This window comes from Opisthocomus hoazin, chromosome 26 (assembly GCF_030867145.1).
Source record: "Opisthocomus hoazin isolate bOpiHoa1 chromosome 26, bOpiHoa1.hap1, whole genome shotgun sequence".
Taxonomy (NCBI): Eukaryota; Metazoa; Chordata; class Aves; order Opisthocomiformes; family Opisthocomidae; genus Opisthocomus; species Opisthocomus hoazin.
The window spans coordinates 5,040,754-5,058,925 of NC_134439.1; the positions used below are offsets into that span (position 1 = coordinate 5,040,754).

The 18,172-nt window shown below is 52.4% G+C and overlaps 2 protein-coding genes across 3 annotated transcripts; one reads left to right on the forward strand and one right to left on the reverse strand.

Moving 5' to 3' along the window:
• The first annotated feature begins 149 nt into the window (after positions 1-149).
• On the forward strand, positions 150-4,456 carry SNF8 (SNF8 subunit of ESCRT-II). Of its 2 annotated transcripts, XM_075443677.1 has the most exons (8): positions 150-237; positions 747-797; positions 1,372-1,510; positions 1,841-1,945; positions 2,681-2,753; positions 3,365-3,506; positions 3,676-3,750; positions 4,193-4,455. In XM_075443677.1, the coding sequence occupies exons 1-8, from the start codon at positions 184-186 to the stop codon at positions 4,328-4,330; spliced, it is 777 nt and encodes a 258-aa protein (XP_075299792.1). In that variant the 5' UTR covers positions 150-183; the 3' UTR covers positions 4,331-4,455. The 2 variants fall into 2 exon arrangements, with proteins under 2 accessions (XP_075299792.1, XP_075299793.1); XM_075443678.1 differs by lacking the exon at positions 1,372-1,510 and having other exon boundaries at positions 204-237; positions 4,193-4,456.
• A 267-nt stretch (positions 4,457-4,723) lies between these two features.
• UBE2Z (ubiquitin conjugating enzyme E2 Z) lies at positions 4,724-16,561 on the reverse strand. The gene is made up of 7 exons (XM_075443674.1): positions 16,227-16,561; positions 14,501-14,573; positions 12,513-12,700; positions 10,452-10,563; positions 9,733-9,845; positions 9,113-9,203; positions 4,724-7,265 (listed from the first exon to the last, which is right to left on the reverse strand). The coding sequence occupies exons 1-7, from the start codon at positions 16,544-16,546 to the stop codon at positions 7,095-7,097; spliced, it is 1,068 nt and encodes a 355-aa protein (XP_075299789.1). The 5' UTR covers positions 16,547-16,561; the 3' UTR covers positions 4,724-7,094.
• Positions 16,562-18,172: the final 1,611 nt, after the last annotated feature.

Below are 18,172 nucleotides of genomic sequence, written 5' to 3' on the forward strand. Positions count from 1 at the left end.
GACCCCAGGCCCTCAGTGCCCCCCCCAGCCCCTCAGGGGGTGACCTGGGGGGGGGGGGGGGTGGGCGTGGAACCGTGGGCGCCCGGCACAGGCGGCCCCACCTCCCCCCCCCACACCGTGCGTCAGCACCGCCCGTCGCGCCCCGCCTGACGTCATCTCCCCGCGACGGGCGGCGGCGCCGGGATGCACCGGCGGGGGGTGGGCGCGGGCGCCATCGCCAAGAAGAAACTCGCCGAGGTGGGGGGCAGCGGGATCTCGGGGGAGACGGCGGGGGGGCTCCGGGCCCGGGACGGGGGGTGCCAGGCCCGTGGGCGGCGGGGCCGGCCCGTGGGAAGATGCTGGACCCAGTGCGGGGGGCGTCGGGACCCGGGGAGGGGGGGGACCAAGCCCCAGTGGCCCCGGGGGCGGGGGGGGAACCAGGCCTCCGTGGCCCCGGGCTCGGGAGGGGAGGAGCAGGTCCCAATGGCCCCAGGGGAGATTGCCAGGCCGCGGAGGAGTGCCGGACCCCACCGGTCTCGGGTGGGGAGCTGCCAAGCTCAATCGGTACCGTGCCGGGGTGGGGGGGGGAGCACTCGGTGTGGGGCCAGCCCTGCTCCGAGCCCGGGGTGCCCCGAGCTTGTCCAGGGCACCAGTCCGCCGGTCCTCCTGGTTCCTCCACCTTTACGGCGTGTCCCTCTCATCCAGTCCTGGTTGCTGGTTCACCTGTCCCTCAGCATCGTCTCCATCTTCCCGTTTTCCTCCCACAGGCGAAGTACAAGGAGCGAGGGACGGTCTTGGCCGAAGACCAGCTGGCCCAGGTGGGATGTCCACCCCCCGCCCTGGCAGCAGGAATAACTGTGGCTGTGAGCCCAGCCACAAACCGGGGCTTCATTTCCTCTTCTGCTTCAGTAGCTGGAGTGTTACCCGGGAGCAGTGCGGGGAGCGGTGGCACCCGTTAGGCTGCCTTGCCGTCAGAGAGCTGTGGTGTTTGCTGCAGGTCTCACTCTGCCTCCCTGCTCAGCATCTCGGCAACGTCTTGTTTCTGTAGAGCTGTTTCTGCCCCGTGTCCATAGCAGAGAAACTGCTACCCCCCCTTCTGAGCCCCTCTCTTGGTTCAGAACAGCCCTTTGCCTTGCCTTATCTCCACGGATGCTGCTTTGCATTCAGTGTTAAAAATATCCCTGTGGAGAATTCTGATCCCATCGAGCAATTTTATCTTGTTTCCTTCCTTTAAGGCCAGTGGGGCCACCAGCACTGGGTAGGCAGCACGTCAGGGACCTGAGGGTTTCCCGAGGACTCTGCTCGCTTAGTGCCTGTTGGGGGCCGTGTTTCTGCAAAAAACGCATTAAATAAGCGTTAAGACAGAAACACTTCTCTGCAATTCTCTTTCAGATGTCTAAGCAGCTGGACATGTTTAAGACCAACTTAGAAGAGTTTGCCAGCAAACACAAGCAAGAGATCCGTAAAAACCCTGAGTTCCGGGTCCAGTTCCAGGACATGTGTGCCACAATTGGAGTGGATCCTTTGGCATGTGAGGAACAGGCACTGGGGCTAATGACCAAGGATTCCTCCCGCTGTTCTCATGCGGTGAACAGCTCGCAGCGAAGCTGAAGCTGCCTCGAGGAAAGCTGTTGCTGGTTTGCTGCTTGGGGTTTGTGAATCGGTGGCACTTTTGGGTGCTGTTTACTTAAAAGGGTGGGGGAAAATAGGTAGAGATAACCAAAATGGTGACTCTTCATTGACAGGTCTGAAAGTCCTCACGGCGAGGTTTGCGAGCGTTCTGCTTCGCACCAGTAACTGTTAAGGAAGGAAGGGTATTTTTCCCAGTGGTCCAACTGCTTTCCCCTGTCTCACTTCACAGCCGGTAAAGGATTCTGGTCAGAGATGCTGGGAGTCGGAGACTTCTACTATGAACTGGGCGTGCAGATCATCGAAGTTTGCCTGGCTCTGAAACACAGGAACGGAGGTGAGGATCCCACTGTGCCTGGTTTCTAGGAGATGCAGCGAGTGAGAGGACACCTTTTCCTTGTGGAAAACGAGTCGCATCGCTCAGTGCAGTGTTCTTTACCAGATTTCGTAAATTACCGAGATGGCAGTTTTGTCTTCCTTGTCCCAAAAAAGCCTTGTTTTGTTTCTGCAGCAGGTTACAGCTACACCAGGTAGTCACCCAGCTTTATTGATTCCTACAGGAATCAACCAACTCTGCCCTGTTCAGGTGACAGGCGTGTAACTCGCAGTATCACGGGGAAGGAGCAGGGCTCACTGACAGTCTTGAAGGAGTACGAAACTGCTAAGGTACTGCTTTGAGCCTGGCAGTAAGCTTTGTCTCTGAAGGATCACAGCAATATCCCGAAGAGCTGGAATACCAGTGATAAGTGCCTAAGGAACAGACAGACATTCTTCACTCCAAAAGGGCAATCTGAGACCAGGAGCGGGCTACAGCAAAGCCAGCTGAAACCCGAGTCCGATACGTTTGTGGGAGAAGGCAACAGCTGACTGCTGCGCGTTAGTGCTGGGAAGGGAAGTGACTCGATGCGTGTCTCACCCAGGGCTCGGTGCGGGGAGCAGCGAACAGCCGCTTGTAGAATGCAAGGCAGGGGCGAGCCCACGGCAGAGGCGCAAAGGACCCTCGACTGCTCTTGCTGGAGCAATTTTGTTGCTGTGCAGTAACGCTTTCCTGTCCCCTTTCGTTGACTCCTAGGTCTGATAACGCTGGAAGAACTTCATCAGCAGGTGCTGAAGGGAAGGGGGAAGTTTGCTCAGGATGTCAGCCAGTGAGTGTCTGCATACGACAGGAAAGGGGAGTCGAGGGAGAAGAGGGGGTGACTGATCTCAGCAGTGCTTGAAGGTGCTGCTGTTAATTGGACTCCAAATCTGACTTCCGGAAGCGGAGCCACTTGCATGTGATCCACAATTAATGACTTAACCTTCAGAAAGCAGCAGCTTGCTTTCTCTGGGAGCCCTAAGGCGTAAAGGACTGTGACTTGAGCTGGAGACAATTAGTCCCCTGCAAATCCAGCGCTCTCACTGCCACAGCCTGCTGAAGCTGCTGTGGCCTGAGCTGTAAGGAAGGGACCGGTACGTGTCATAGGGGACAACTCGCTAGGATCACTAATTGGGGCTGAATCTTAGAGTTTAGCACTTGCAGCTCTGATGCTGCTAATGCAAGTCTGCACTTCTGAAGGGGGGCACAGATATGCAAACTACTTCTAAATTGCTTCATAAAATTTTTTTCAGCTGTTAATTACCTGGAAGAGCAGCAAGCCCCAAGGAGCTGTTATTGCTCATAGCTTCTGCATGTCAAGTCTTCCTCATCTAAAGGACGTAGTGTGCAGTTTGAGAGGGGCTCTTGCATTAAAGCCGTGCCTTGACCTCTGCTTCTCAGGGATGATCTCCTTCGTGCAATCAAGAAACTGAAGGTCTTGGGGAGCGGCTTTGGGATTATCCCTGTCAGTGGAACCTATCTGATCCAGTCAGTACCAGCTGAACTGAACATGGACCACACTGTCGTCTTGCAGCTGGCAGAGGTACTGAGCCAGGAGACTTTCAGAATAGAACCACCTTTTAAGAACCTTATTGCTTCCATGTCAGGGAGCTGTGATTAGATCAGGCCTGCAGGCAAAACTTCCCATGCTCTTCTAAACTGTGGACTTAAGTCTTGACTATAAGCACACAGCATCTTTCCTCTCATTTCAGAAAAAGGGCTATGTTACAGTCAGTGAGATCAGGTCCAGTCTGAAGTGGGAGACGGAACGTGCAAAGCAAGTGCTGGTACGTATGAAGGTCTCGTGTGCACCGTGGGGTTCAGTGACAGTGTAGGGTGACTGCTCTGGCAACCCTGCAGCCGGCGCTGCGCTGGGGATGCGTTATCACAGCACGCACTGGGGATCCTAAGCTAGGATGGACCAAAGGCAGAGCACACACTGCGTAAACTCAGACCGAGGACAACAGAATCTCAGAAGCTGCAGCTATTGCTGTGGCTTCACTATAATCTCCATTAAAACTTGAATCTTGTCAGCTCAGGTCCTACATAAACGTGCATGGCTGAATGTCTAAACTGTGTTTCTCGTGGTCAAGTTGAGTAAAAATTGTTGTAGCCCAAGTTCTATACCCTCCCTTATGCCACAATAAACACGGGGTCAGGCCTCTACTGTGAATGGCTTCTCAGCCATTTAGTGAAGTTTCACTCCCAGTTTCCGCTCTGTTTGTACAGGAACACTTGCTGAAGGAAGGAATGGCCTGGCTGGATACGCAGGCAGCAGGAGAACCTCAGTACTGGCTGCCTGCTCTCTTTACAGAGCTGTACTCTCAGGAAATCACGCCAGAGGAAGCCAAGGAGGCAATACCTTGACGGCGATATGTTCTGTGCCTGTGTACAGCTCTTCTTGTGACGTTATCTGCATATCACCTGAAACACAGGGACAGTGGACTTGAAATAAAAGTTTTGTAAAAAGTGTCTAGCTTGAAGTTTAATAGGACTAATTCATACTTGCTTACCTCTGAATTTTCTCCTCTGTGTGGGTGGAAATGCCACTTACCATTACAGACAAGTAATTACCTTGTCACAGCAAGAGGAAAACTATCTAAGCTGCTCTTGCAACTGCAGTCTCGGAGGACGCAAATGTGACTCCGGCTAAAGAATCTTGGAGCCAGCAGTGGCAGTGAGAAACTGCTCTGGAGTCCTCCCTGCTCTGTGAATGAGTCGTTGTTCCACTAAGGAGTACCACAGTCTAGATTCTGCCAAAACAAACTTTATTGCACAAAAAAAAAAAAAATCTTATGTACAATAGTATATAAACAAGGTATCTTAGAGTGACTCTTGTGCATATATTTTCAACTCAATTAGGTCTAAAAATCTGTTGCTAAAACATCTCTGCCTAGAGCAGTCATTTGAGGATTGTCACTTTGAAATGGAAACATTCAGAAATGGTAGGACAGACAACATTAGAGCTATAAAACTAATACTTCTCTTTTACAGCCACATGCTAGTTATGTGAATAGTGTCCACAATAAGGCATTTTCTTGTTTCGTTGTATCGGTGGATGGTAACGCCACATGCATCACAAACAGATTTCAGAACCAGCTCTGCCTTGGGAAGGCAGCAGAGTCACAGCTCTACCCACAATGCTACTGAATGGTGAAAAACAACGCGACATTTACAATGGGATTAAAGAGGCGGTAAAGCAGCACACAGCTCATGACTCCTCAGGAGACCCCGCTGCCTCCCCGAGACCTCATTTCCAGGTGAACACCGCTTTATTTGCTCTCATCTGGTGTGCGTGTTGAGTGAGTCCTAGGCAAGTTCAGCTTTCCCTCGAGGGAAGATGGGGTTTAAGTCTAAATCAAGCCAACGACAGACCCAGGGCAGTTTGCTTGCTAAAGGGAAAAAAGGTTCCCAAGTTGTTCAATGGCACCTTAACAATTCAGAAATGTTTCCACCTTTCAGCTCTTCAGAGCTGCTTAAGCAGCAGCGTGCAGGCTTCTGAGTTCTGCAAGAGTTGATAGAAATCACAGAGACTGAAAATAATTCAGTGACGCATGGGGCATTGCCTTTCTGTACAGCGCACGGCAGGGGTCTTTTGGCCCCTCTTTCTCTGCTTTTTTTTTAGAACAAAGATGACTGCATTGGAAGTTCTCCCACCACCCCCAGGAGCCTGAAACGGGGCTGAGCTGGTGGGAAGGTGTTTAACAAAACTGGGAGAGGGTCCAGGACAATGTGCAACTTTGTGCTTAGCTTTCTATCAAAGCCTCCGTCAAAATAATAATAATAAAAAAAGTAGATTAAACTCTCTCAACAAAACCAATCAATCATCACCAGGCTCATTTACCTAGAGAAACTGGGTATTTCACCTCCACCCAAGTTACACTGAATACATCTTCAGTGTAACGGCACTCGCAGCCAGCAGACCCCTCTCCACGAGCCTTCACTCACAGGAAAAAGCTGCTGTGTAAAACGTCCAAAGCACTGAAGTGTTAAACTTTACGACACTCAGCTAGTTTGCGCTCCGCCAAGTTTGGCAAAGGAATTTGTCAGTAACAAGGCGTACACCTCTGAAGAACTCCACCCTGAAACAGTGGCTTCCTTCGCTAGAATTGCCCCTTTTTCTAGCATTTCACTCTGATGGGTCAAGGTAGCAACGGGGAGTGAGGCGGCAGGAGGAAGAAGGGAGGAAAATAAAATATTACACTGACTAGAGAGGTGGAAAGCAAACAGTACTTCAGTTAAGGAAACAGAACAGCTCCGTTCAGAGCAGCCAGAATAAAGTCTTCCTAGAATCCTAAATTCAAATCAGCTTGTTAAAAAAAAAATACACAAACTAGACTTAATTTTTAAGTGCTCCCTCGTCTCTGACCAATGATTTTCTCACGCTCCCTTCCCCAAAACGCCATGATGAGCACACCTGCACTCGGTTTATGGATTCTTGCAGTTTCCACTTCTCATCCGCCCCTTTGCGCCTGAAGTCTCAGTGGACAAAGTCACCCAGGGCTTGAGTAAAGCTTTCAGAAAGGAGCCCAGATTCCACCACTGCTCTTCATCTTTGGTCTGTCTAGAACAGTGTCTAGAAGAAAGACATCAGGTAGATGGGCTCCCCAGAGCAGAGAGGCTCCATCTCTCCCAACCCGCACAGCAAGGTTTCGCCTGGGCACACGGTGCATGGGCCCTGCCATACCCTGGCCTCAAAGCACTCCCCCAGCTACAGCTTCACGTTCAGCACGGCCCCAGGGAAGGGCTCACTGTCTAGGAACAGAAAAGCTGTAAAGAGGATTCGCAGTCTAGATCTCATTCTTTAATCAAATGGAGAAGGAAAAAAAAAAAAAAAAAGAAAAAGAAAAAACAACCAGTGTAGGTGTTTCCAAAAAATAACCTGATGCCACATGCTCTGGCTTTCTAGCATAGTAAGTACCTTTTAAGAGTAGCCTGTCACAAGCTTGGCTTTGTCTAGCATGAAGTCTTCTCGTTCAGCGTCATCCACCAGAGCAGTAAAAGGAGACGGCAGTTATCCCGCAGTTTTCTCCGCTCTGGCATTGGTTTGGTTGTCGAGTCTGTCAGGGGTACTCTCGAGTGTGAAGACAGAACATCCCCATGGCTTGGCCTCTCCACTGTTAACGCAGCTCTAAGCTTTAGAGCAACCTTGAGTGTCTGTCTCTGTCTCGGAGGAGCTGCTCTCAGAGTCTATTTCTGTATTCTCCTGCTGGTGTTTCTCTTGCACCTTCTGCCGAATTCCTTGCAAACGCACTAATAGGGACTGATAGTCAAAGTGGCCTCGTTTTTCACCAAAAGGATCCTGGAAGAAAACCATAGATAAGCCTATTAACAAAGACCATTATCCTTCTGGCAAGAGGCAGAAAGAAAAAAGCTGCGTAGTAATCGGGCAACAAACGGTCAAAGACTTAAGGGTTAAATCCCATCTTATGACGGAGAGGCCCCTCAACTTTCCACTGTTGTGGCAGAGGTTGAAGACTGAAGCTAATTTCTGTTTGGAGTCTCTTTTGGGAAACCTTACAAACCCAAGCAAACTTCAAAAACAGATGAAAGGCCAGGCAGACATGAGCTGGATTTCTACGAACAGCTCTGAGGAAGCAAACTATTTCAAAGGTTTGGTCTCAGGCCCGCTTCAAGGAAGCAGGGAAAAGAGCAGAAATGAAAGCCCCTAAAACCCAGAGGCCAAAGACTCGACCACACTCTCCATTAGCGCTACAGACCATTTCCAAATGAAAGCATCACTATTCTCATTTTAAATCAAGGCCCCCAGCTGAGTTGTAGCCAAGTCAGAGGCAGAAAATCTTTGGAGGTTATTCAACATTTGCTGCTTTTGTCCCCGTCCCAGGTCAAAGACACGTTGCCAGGGCTATATAAGGTGGTGGTGGTGTTTACGTTGCCCGATCTGATGGGAATCTTCGTACATGCCAACATGTGGCCCCAGAGTTAACAGGACAGCACATCTAGCAAGCACTCAACTGATACCAAGCCTGGAGTGACTTCGTTTTAAATACAGGGTAATGAAGACAACAATGCCACCTCTGCAACACGTTGTGTTCATGCTTCCTGCACTCCTGTTTACAACTGAGTAGAAAAAAGGCCACAGCAGTCACTGCCTCTGGGAACCGAACACAACAGAGTGATCTTCATAAACCCTGGAGAAAGCAACTGAGCCCCGGCTCCTCGAAGAAGCAGCAACGGTGGGCCACACCCAGCAGTCCTCGAATGTCACCAAATTTCTCTACACAGCCTTCAGTTCAGCACTCTCTGCAGCTGTTGTCAGGCACAGACCTTCCTTGGGGGAATTTGTCACTCCAAACATGAACTCTCCTGCTTTGGGAGTGCTTTCAATTTACAAACTACAGAGTCAGTGATAGCACTGACAGGAAAAAAAGGCTGAGACACAAGATCATGAAATCAACCACCTCCATCTTTTCTTAGCAGTGGAATTTCTCAATGAGTCAGACAAGAGGTGGCTGATGAGGGAGGAAGACACATCTGTTCACACGCAAACAGCTTGATAATCTATTCTTTAAAGTCTACTTTCCTGCAGAAACAAGCTCCTATACTCAACCTGTCTAGATGTGTCTGCCGTATTGTCAGTCTTCCCCACCTTCCTCCCCCACTAACTTTTGACTCAGTCAGCCACTTTCAAACTCATCTGACCCAACCAGGAGTGTCAGAGAAAAATTCCTATCTGCTGTACAAGCAAAGCAACCTCAGAAAAAGAGGAAGTCTACCAGTCACCCAACAGGAAAATACTGCAGTGGAGTTCAGTTGCCATCAGCACTGGATAACCTGCATGTGCCCTCCCTACTTAACAACAAAGCCACACGAAAGCAAACCGTACCAGTTCCACTGCTGAACGAAGTACCTGCTTACCTGGAGAGTGGCTCAGGTCCAGCACTCTGGAGAAGTCTAAAAGCCTTGAAAACACTGTGTGCATACTCTTGGGGAAGGTAGTGTTTTATCCACAGGAACGTCTCAGGTCTCAGTTTCACGGCTGATTCAAAGTTGGAATATACATTTCATAGGAAAGATCCAGATCCACGCCATGTACCTCTAGGTGCTGCACGTTGTTCAGTTTGTCACTGACCACACCCCCTTATCTAAGGCAGTGTGTTATCAACAAGAAAATTGTCTGCCACCCACCTGCATTGTCTGTCCTTGGAGATACAGTCTCTCTTTACACACCCCTTCATAGAAGTCGTAGTATTCCATGAAGGATTTCTCCATTACGCCCCTGAATGCAACAAGAGAGCAAACAGTCAACACGAGTGTGTTACAACAGCCACATCATCCAGGGTCACCCCATCCCACTGAAATCCAGTTTGTGTCATCAGCGTGGACACCCGTACAGGGTGCCCCAAACACCTAACAGGGTACAGTGAGGTGGGCCAGCGAGCAAAACCAACTGCAGCATCACTGCAGCTGAAGAGATTCTGCACGTGCTTCCACAACAGCTGTGCTCCCCTCCCGCCCAGATCTCCTCCCCCCCCATAAAACAAGGCACGTTTATATTCAAACCCAAGTCAGAAGATGCAGCCATTGTGCACATTAACGCAGCCTTTGTCGATGCACAGCTCCTGGGCACCAGCCAGATGCAGCCATCCACATCAGGGCAAGCAAATCGGCTCTTCGCTGGACCAGGGAGTTAAAGACTTGCTCTCCCCTGGAGCAACTCTCAGGATTTCAGGAAGGGCAGCCAGAGAAATTTATTCTGCTTCCCCACACCCACATTCTTATGCTCCCTCTGTGCCTCCTTTCCATACCGTAATGGCTCAGGACAGGGACACTTTCCTTCCAGCATGTCGCACACTGCTACCCGGATGGTCTCATGCCGAATGCACTCGTTATAGTTCTTGCTGTCCCCAGGGTGCCTCTCCTGGAAATAGAATGTGGGCCAGTGAGTCCACACCACTGCAATGGCTCTTGTCTCTCCCTCCTGGGCCCGATGAATTTCACTGGTGCACGAAGCCACTACAGCCACGTCTGTTCTGTGTATGCCGAGCTAATTTATACTGCAAATGAAAAGCTGGCAAGATTTTACATGTCTCCAGAGCCTCGGACTCACACAGCTTTGGAGACAGGTCAACTGATAAAGTGAGCACAGAAACCTGCCTCGCTCCGAGACGCTGGAGACCGTGAAAACCCAAGCAGTTCAGTTCCTGCATGACAATATGTCCCAAGGAAGCCACTTCAGGAGCGGAGAAATGAAGAGCCATCCCATCTCCCTGGCAACTTCTCGAATGCCTCTTGTTCTTCTGTTACCTTACATGTACGTGAGCTAAGCAGCCTCCGTTTCAGAGCTGGCTTGCAACTCCCCCACAAGCTCTGACTAGACTAGAGGCAGAGCAAGCTGGAAAAGAGCCAAGCACCATAACCTACTTTTGTCCCCATTTCCAGAAGAGGATTTGCCACCAGGAGCAAGGTGTGGAGGGAAAAGACAAAATAGCTGCAGAACCAGAGATGATCTGCCTCAAACTCTCACCTGCTCAAAGCCGGGTTCATTGTGATAGGGGTTCTCAGTCATCAGAGACTGGATGGAGATGAGGACTGAAGAGATACTCTGTGCTGGGCTCCACGCAGGCCCGGTCCAAGTGCTGAGGCATTAAAACAGAAAAGCATCAATTAACAATACAGGACTGGCCCAGTGAGCACCATCCCTCCAACTACCAAAGATCAGAAAGCTTGGGAAACCACACCTACACCTTATAGAAACGCGTCAGGGAAAGAAACAGCTGCTACAGATATAGGAAGCACTGGACACTGAGAAAGTTTTCAAGGTCAAAGCAGTTTATTCTCTCAACCAAATGAATACTTTAGCTTAAGCAAGACAAGACAGGCTGGTAAACTTCACGCCACTGCTAACACACACAGGGCATCACACATGAGCGGAGGAAAAGTAACATTTCCAAGCACTTCAAAGGGCACTTTAAAGCTACGGCTATCATCTCGCATGGCAGCCTGGAGCAACACAAGCTACCAACGCTACCATAAGTCAAAACCAACAATTCCTAAGAATTGAAACCTGATTTTCAAGACTCAAACAAGACCATCACTTGTGCAGTGTGTAATGCAGACACTCAGCACAAGGACTGCCATCTAAAGCACTAACGGATGCTCTGCTACAGGAATAAGGTGCCCATTTCATACACACAGGGTAGCAAAAGCCTTTGCACAGAACAGCATAAGCTGAAAAAGCTGTTCCGCTGCTTGCCCTTAATATCCTAGTTCCAGATACAGACCTGTCTCCCCATGAGCCGAACACGGATGTGCTGACCCACATATGCTCCTCCTAAATGCTTTGATTCGCAGCTCCCTCTGCACTTCCCACTCCTGCTAAGGCCGAGGCTCTTTGTTCACTCTTCAATAATTTAGCTTCCCTGCCAGGCTACAATTGCATGAGCAACAAGGCAGCTTGCGTGGGAGCTGCTGGGCATTCAGACCCTGGAGATACGGACGTGCCCTATGCATCTCAGTGCTTTGCAGGCGTCGGCACCCAGCTCACTGGATCAGGAAGGCTCCTGTGCTGAGGAAGGTGTTTCAAAGCACAGTCCGTCTCTCACCCAGCCCTGAGGCCAGTATCTATCTGCTGATGGGTATCAGCTACTCGGACCAGAGCTGGTGTAAGTGGCACATGCACAGCACTGCTGAAACATCCCAGCAAGGGCAGTCTTCTGACCCCACCAGCACTCAGACCCTTGCTGGCTGATCAAATCCCTACGGCAATCCAAGCCATCACTGCTCCTTCCTCATCTGGCTGCCGTTACCACCTCTCTGCAGCAGAAGCAACCAGGTACTAACACCCCAGCTGCATCAGTCCAGAGTCTCAGCAAAAGCCTTTCTTTACTGGCAGTTGAAATGGTCACAGCTGGGGTTGGGAATATCACACCCCGGCCAGGGTTCCTCTGGCAGAGCCCTAAGAGCCATTCAATCAACCAGGACTTTCACAGGTTTAAAAATCAAGCAGGTGAGTAAGAAGCATTTGCAGCAGTGGAGCCTGTTTGAACAGGCAGCATGGGAGCTGCGCTTGTAAATCATTACACCCACCGCTCAGCCCCACATACTATGTGTAGGTGGAAGCCCAGAGCAGTCAAATGGCTCTCAAGGAAGTTCTTAGTGGCTTTTAATTTTATTTATTTATTTTTAAACCCACACAGAGAGAGGAAATTAAAACCACAAAAACCTACATTCAAACAAGATTAAGGATCAGGCTGCAAAGCGCAAAAGCGGAAGAAACGCAGCGCTCGGGCCGAGACTGAGCAAGGGGAAGCAGGGCAAAAGCGGCAGCGTCCAACTGAACTTCATGCTTCCCCTGTTCCGTTCTCAGGTGCTTTTAAAGACAAGTCAGACTCCTATTTCAGCAGAGGAGTTTGTGCTGCTTTACGACTCTGATTCTGTACGCGACTTCACAGAAGCATAAAGGTGCATCCAAGCACATGTCCAGGGCAAGACCAGGGCACAACGTGCCCAGAAGGGTGCGTGAGGCAGAATACAGCCTGCAGCCACCTCCTGATTTCCCATCAAAACAGCCAAAGTCTCCTCTTACCCTAGAATACTCAGGCAGACTTTCCCGTTGCGGTAGAAGTTGGGGTTAAACCTCACTGTGTTATTTCCCGTTGTCATCAGTTTGACCCTTGGTGGGTGGATGGGATAATCTGGAGGACAGCGAAACAGGAACAAGAAGAAACCCCCTTCATAAGGCGTGTCAAATGGGCCTGTGATCAATGCATGAATCTGGAAAACAAAAGCCCGTCTTGCGCACCACTTCAAAATTGTGCAGCACCGTCAAACCCTCAACAAAGCCAACCGAAGGCAAGAAACCTCCACCCAGGCAGCAGCACGGAGGCAGCGTCTTCCACAAGCAGACGCCATGTGCAGGCCATACGTAACCCTCCCTCCTTCCCTCGTCAGCCAGAGCCGCTGCTGCGCGCTTCTCTCCCCTCTGCCACACTCAATGTGCAAAGCAGGTTTCCAACGCGAAGGCTGGCCAGAGTCCACAACAGCTGCCTCCCATACATCCCTACACAGTCCAGCCCAGACTGAATCACAGTTCAGCTGGTAAGCTCTGCTGAATAAAAAAATAAAAGATTTCAAATACAAAAAAAAAATAAAAATCTAATTTTAGAAATAAAAAAATTCAGAATTTCTGCCAAAACTAGAGCATTCCTCAATTTTATGGTCTCGTGCTGATTTGGTCTTATTAAAACCAATCACTCAATTTCCTCTGCCAGGATCTGAAATTAAGACCCTATTCTCTCCATGCTAATTACCCTCAAAGATCCCAATTGTATACCAGGAAATCTACTCCCTTTGGGCTATTAAGGAAGCTTACTCCCCAGGTGATCCAAGCAGTCTCCTTTAATGATCCTCTTACCTCCCCAGGATTTCAGTTAAAAGCCCCAAGGCTGGTGCTCCACAAACCCGCATTTCCCTTGCAGGGCATTTTGGCACTTCCAGTTGCAAGGCGGAGGGAAGCCAGAGCCGCAGCGAAGTGCTCCGGGTGGGAGCTGGCTGCGCAGAGACACTCCCTCCGCGCTGCCTCCAAAAACCCAGGGGCCCTAAGCCAGGCAGGCGCTTACATGAGGGGAATTTGGGGGAATCTGGGGGACGCCACGCTTGTCAGGGGGGTGGGAGAAGTGTGCAGCAGAGACAACCCCAAGGCAACCCCACACGCAAGCACACACAGCTCTCAGAAACCAGCATGGCCAGACCAGGTGACACTGGCTGGAGAAAGGGCAGCACCAGCCAAGAAACACACTGGGTCAAGAACCACCTCTGCCTCCCAGCTCGCTGCATTCTCTCTGACATAATCGGAAATTCCCAGTCCTGGAAAACCCCAAAAGCCAGGAGGGGAAGAACCGGGGCAGGAGAGGCCATGGCCATGCCCGTGTCCCTAGGGAGCAGGTCTGCCGGAGACGATGCGGTGACAGCGGCTGCGTGGGTCAGGCCTGCACACGACCCTGGTACCTGCGAGACCCCAGTGGGCAGCTCGGCAGCGGGACAGGGCCCAGGTGCAGGGACACATCTCTCTACCAGCTCACCACCATTAAACATCTCCAGGTTCCACAGGCAGGTTACAGACACTCCAGCACTGCTTGGGGCTGACAGACGTTTCTCATTTCCAGCCTCTCTGAGAAGCCCCCCGCGGCCAACAGCTTTCCATGGAGCGCTCTCTTCTCCGAGCTGCTCCATCGACTGTTTCCAAGCATTGGTAGGATGAAGCGGGCTGGATCAGAACCCCACTGGTTCACAGGGCCACTAAAGCAGGGCTGGCTTTAGCTGTGGAAGCTCCTCAGCTCCCTGTAACGGCATCTTGCCACAGAGCCAGTTTCCTTGAGAGCCTCCCCCCATTTTCAATGCAGCCCATCTCAACGTCACCAAGAAAACTGGCGCCTCGTTACGCTCTTGCAAGACTCACCCTGACTGCTCTCAAAACATTCAGGGAATACTCCGTTTGGGCAAACCCTTCAAGCAGCCACCAACAGCAACATACAGAGAAGCAGAAAGCTGAACCAACTCCAAATCTTCTCTTACCTTGGTCATGTCATGGGGATCAGGCACAACAAACATTCCCGGGGGTGGTTCCTTGTAAATGGACATGATATCCCTGAACAAAGGAAACAGGAATTAGTCAAGATATCCCTTGGCGTTCATCAGCCCCTGAAGCACAGAATGTTCTAGGTGACAAATCTGTGCACTGATGCAAAGGGACAGACTTTTTAAGATGGAAACCTGCAACTCGTGAAGAGCTAGACCTTTTTTCTTTTGCCTCTGACTGTTTTCTGGCTGAACTCTTTCAACCTATCCCCAAAAATAGCCAAGGCGTTTCAAGAGCACAAGCAGCACCCAAGGAACCAATACGCGAGGCATCAGACCAAGCGCACCTTGACTCCCCGCTGCCTCGTATTTTACCATGGATTGGCTCCAGTGCATAAAACTTCAACCACAAGCTTCCCCTAAGGCAGTCGTTTAAAAGTTCTCTCGGGGGAATGTTGTTGCTTAAAGGATGACTTTCCCACCCTGTGTTTTCCTTTTCCACGCTCACGCTGTTTACAGGATCACTTCCGTCTACCCAGTCATTTGTTTTCCCCAAACACACCATGACTCAGCTGGCCTTGAGCACCTTACTGCTCTGGGAAATGTGGGTTTAATCAGACAGCGGGTTCAAGAGCAGTCAGAACGCGCACACACACACACAACTTGATCACAGCAGCCCTGTTTCTTCAGGAATGCAGACTAAATGAACTGAAAAGAAACACGTCGCCTACAACTCTGTGCAGTTTATAGATAAACCGAAAGGCACCCATGACCTTTTATTGCCAAAAAACCTCCCTTCCATAATCCGAGCTGCTCCAGGACCAGCTCCCACTTGGGAAGCCACTGGAGTTCAGAGAGGTTTCAGGGCGAGAAGAAGTGCGAGAGCACCAGGAGAGCCTCGCCTTCCTGCCCACCGTTATGAAGTCAGCGCTTTCAGCGTTTGGACTGGAAAGTGCCCAAGTATCTGGTGCCATCTTTGGAAGACATTATACCAGCTCTAGAACAAGGATGAGCAAGAGCCTGGCAGACAGCGATCCTCGCTCTGAAGGAAGAGGAAGAACTTGCTGAAACAGTGCCAGCGCGTCTTACAATACAAGACCGTATTGCTCGTTACATCAAAGGCCATCGACACGCCAGGTTTAACCAGACGACCCTTTAACGAGTCAGAGCGGCCAAACGGGTGGGCACTGGCGGGAAGGAGGATCGCTACGGGCAGGTTGAGGAAAACACCTGAACTCGATCGTTGGTGGGGACCGAGAAGCCCACTGCCCTCGCCGTTTAACAGCGGCTCCGAGGAGCAGCCAGCGATCCCGAGGGCAGGATTAGAGCCAAGCAGCTCTGCTGCCAAATGCCCCAGCAACAGCAGACGGAGGAAGAGACCCCAGATGGCGGCACCGGGGTCCACGGCTCCAGGGCAGGCGAGGCATGAGGCTTCATCCTCCCCCAAGCACGGAGAGTCCCAGGCCACGGTGGGGACGGGGGTCTGTCCCCAGGAAAGCCCCGGGACACAGGGAGGGCCCGGGGCCTGTCCCCAGGTCTCCAGGCCCGCTGGGGAGGGCCCGGCACTGCCTCGAGGGGACCGAGGACGAGCCGGGCGCCTCTGCCGCGTTACAGCCCTCGGCTCAGCGCCCGCCCCTCGCCCCCCAGCAGCCGCCGGGGCAGGGCTGGGGCTAGGCCCGGGGGAGCCCCGCGGGGCAGGCCGAGGCCGAGGGCCGGTTCTCACCGTTTGATCCGGAGGAGGCAGGCCGGGCTGGGCCGCTCGCTGTCCCAGTCGCCGCTGACCGTGGGGTCCCAGAAGGCGGAGTGCGTGAGGAGCGCTGCCCCCGCCGCCGCCGCCGCGATGGGGGCCCCGCCGCTCCCCGGGGCGACGCCGGTACCGGGCGTCGCAGCGCCGAAGCCCGCTGCCGCCCACAGCTCGGCGGGGATGAAGACGCCGGGGCTCCCCGCGCCGCCGCCGCCGGGGCCAGCCGAGCCGCCGCCGCCCGCCGCCGCCGCCAGCACCGCGGCCGGGGCCGCTTCCTCGGCGGCCGGACTCTCCGCCATTCCGCGCCCGGCCTCGGGGAACGCCGCTTCCGGGACTCCGCACCAGCGAGTTCGCCGGCCAGAGCGGCCCCCGCCCCTCGCCTCCACCACCGATCGCCGGCCAGAGCGGCGCCTCCCTCGCTCCCCCTCCTCCCAGTGCCGGCGCAAACTCCCCCCAGACACCATAGAGTATCCCCCCCGCGCCAGAGCGCCTCTTCCAACAGAGACGCCGCATCTCAAGCTAGAGTGTACCGCTTGTAGCAGCGCGCCCCCTGCTGCGACGGAGGTCTCCCGGGCCGGAGGCAGCAGAAATACCGGTTTGGGGTTTTTTGGGTGGAAAAAGCTCTGTTGGGAAGCGGCTCCTGGCAGGGCCTCGCTGTCCGCACGCCTCAGCCTGCGGAGGCACGGCAGGGCAGCGTCTCAGCCCGGACCGAGGGGCGGCTGCGCCCTCAGCCAGCAGCCAAAGCCCCCCGGGACACACACCGTCACCCCCCAACCCCGGGAAGCCATCGGGGAGCACAGTGGAGCCTGTAGCCACACGAGGGGCGAGCGGCTGCCCGCCACACACCATCTCACCCCTCCGACCCCTGCCAGAGCTGCCCAGCAGCACCCGGTCACTCGCAGCAAGCGAGTGGTTTGAGTTCCAAGGTCACTTGTGTTTTACCAGGGCTACAACAACAACAGCTATTTACGCGGTTTCGTATGTGTCAGGGGGAATAAATGTAACTAGCTTGGGTGCAGGGAACAGTGTTGTTTTCCTGGGACAGTAAGGGCCAAGCACCAGACACGGTGACAGCTCCAACCCACCATGGCCACCCAGAGATTACTCCCCAGGCACCGCACCAGTGCAGCAGGGCTCTGTGCACGCTCCCAGGAGCCAGACTGGCCGCAGAATTTCTCCTCTAGTTTGGCCAGCGAGCCTCCCTTGAGTTCTTTGGGGTTTCAGAGCCATGTTTCTCCAAGAAGTCTCCGGTTTTTTTTCAGAGTTCCATTCTTCCTCCCCTCCCCTGGCAGGGCATAAGCAGCTGTAACAAACCAACAGAGCAGCTCCTGCTCCACGCTTGTATCCCCGGGGAGGAGGGCACAGCTTCAGCGGCTTTAAGCAGACAGAGCAGCTGCATTAATTCAATTACCTAAAGCAGATAACCAGACAGGCTCCCCTAGCGCTCACCTTCCTACCTTCCCTAAAGGCAGAGCTGTCTCGCCACAAGGTCCAGGAGTCAGGTTAGATTTTAGAATTGCTCCTCTCTAGTACGCTCCGACCTCTACAACACCTTAAGTATGTAACTGTTGGGGAGGAAAAAAATAAAAAGTAACTCAGATGGGGTCCTTTGTGTAAAGTGATGCTTTGAGGAGGCACATGAACAGTGTGACCTTGAAACCAGCTCTTTGTGAAAGAAGCAGCTTCAGACAACACGGCAGTGCACACCCTTGGGTGCTTACCAGCCCTTGAGTTGTGCAAACACCATTAACACTCTCCCAAGCACACTCAGTTGTGCAAACACCATTAACACTCTCCCAAGCACACTCACCTGTACCCACCACTTTTTCTACAGCCTGTCTTGCAGATGAAAAAAAAGGCAGCACAGCCTTTTCAACAACAGCATGTGGCACAAGCAATGCTTCGCCAGCTCATCTAGAAGCACT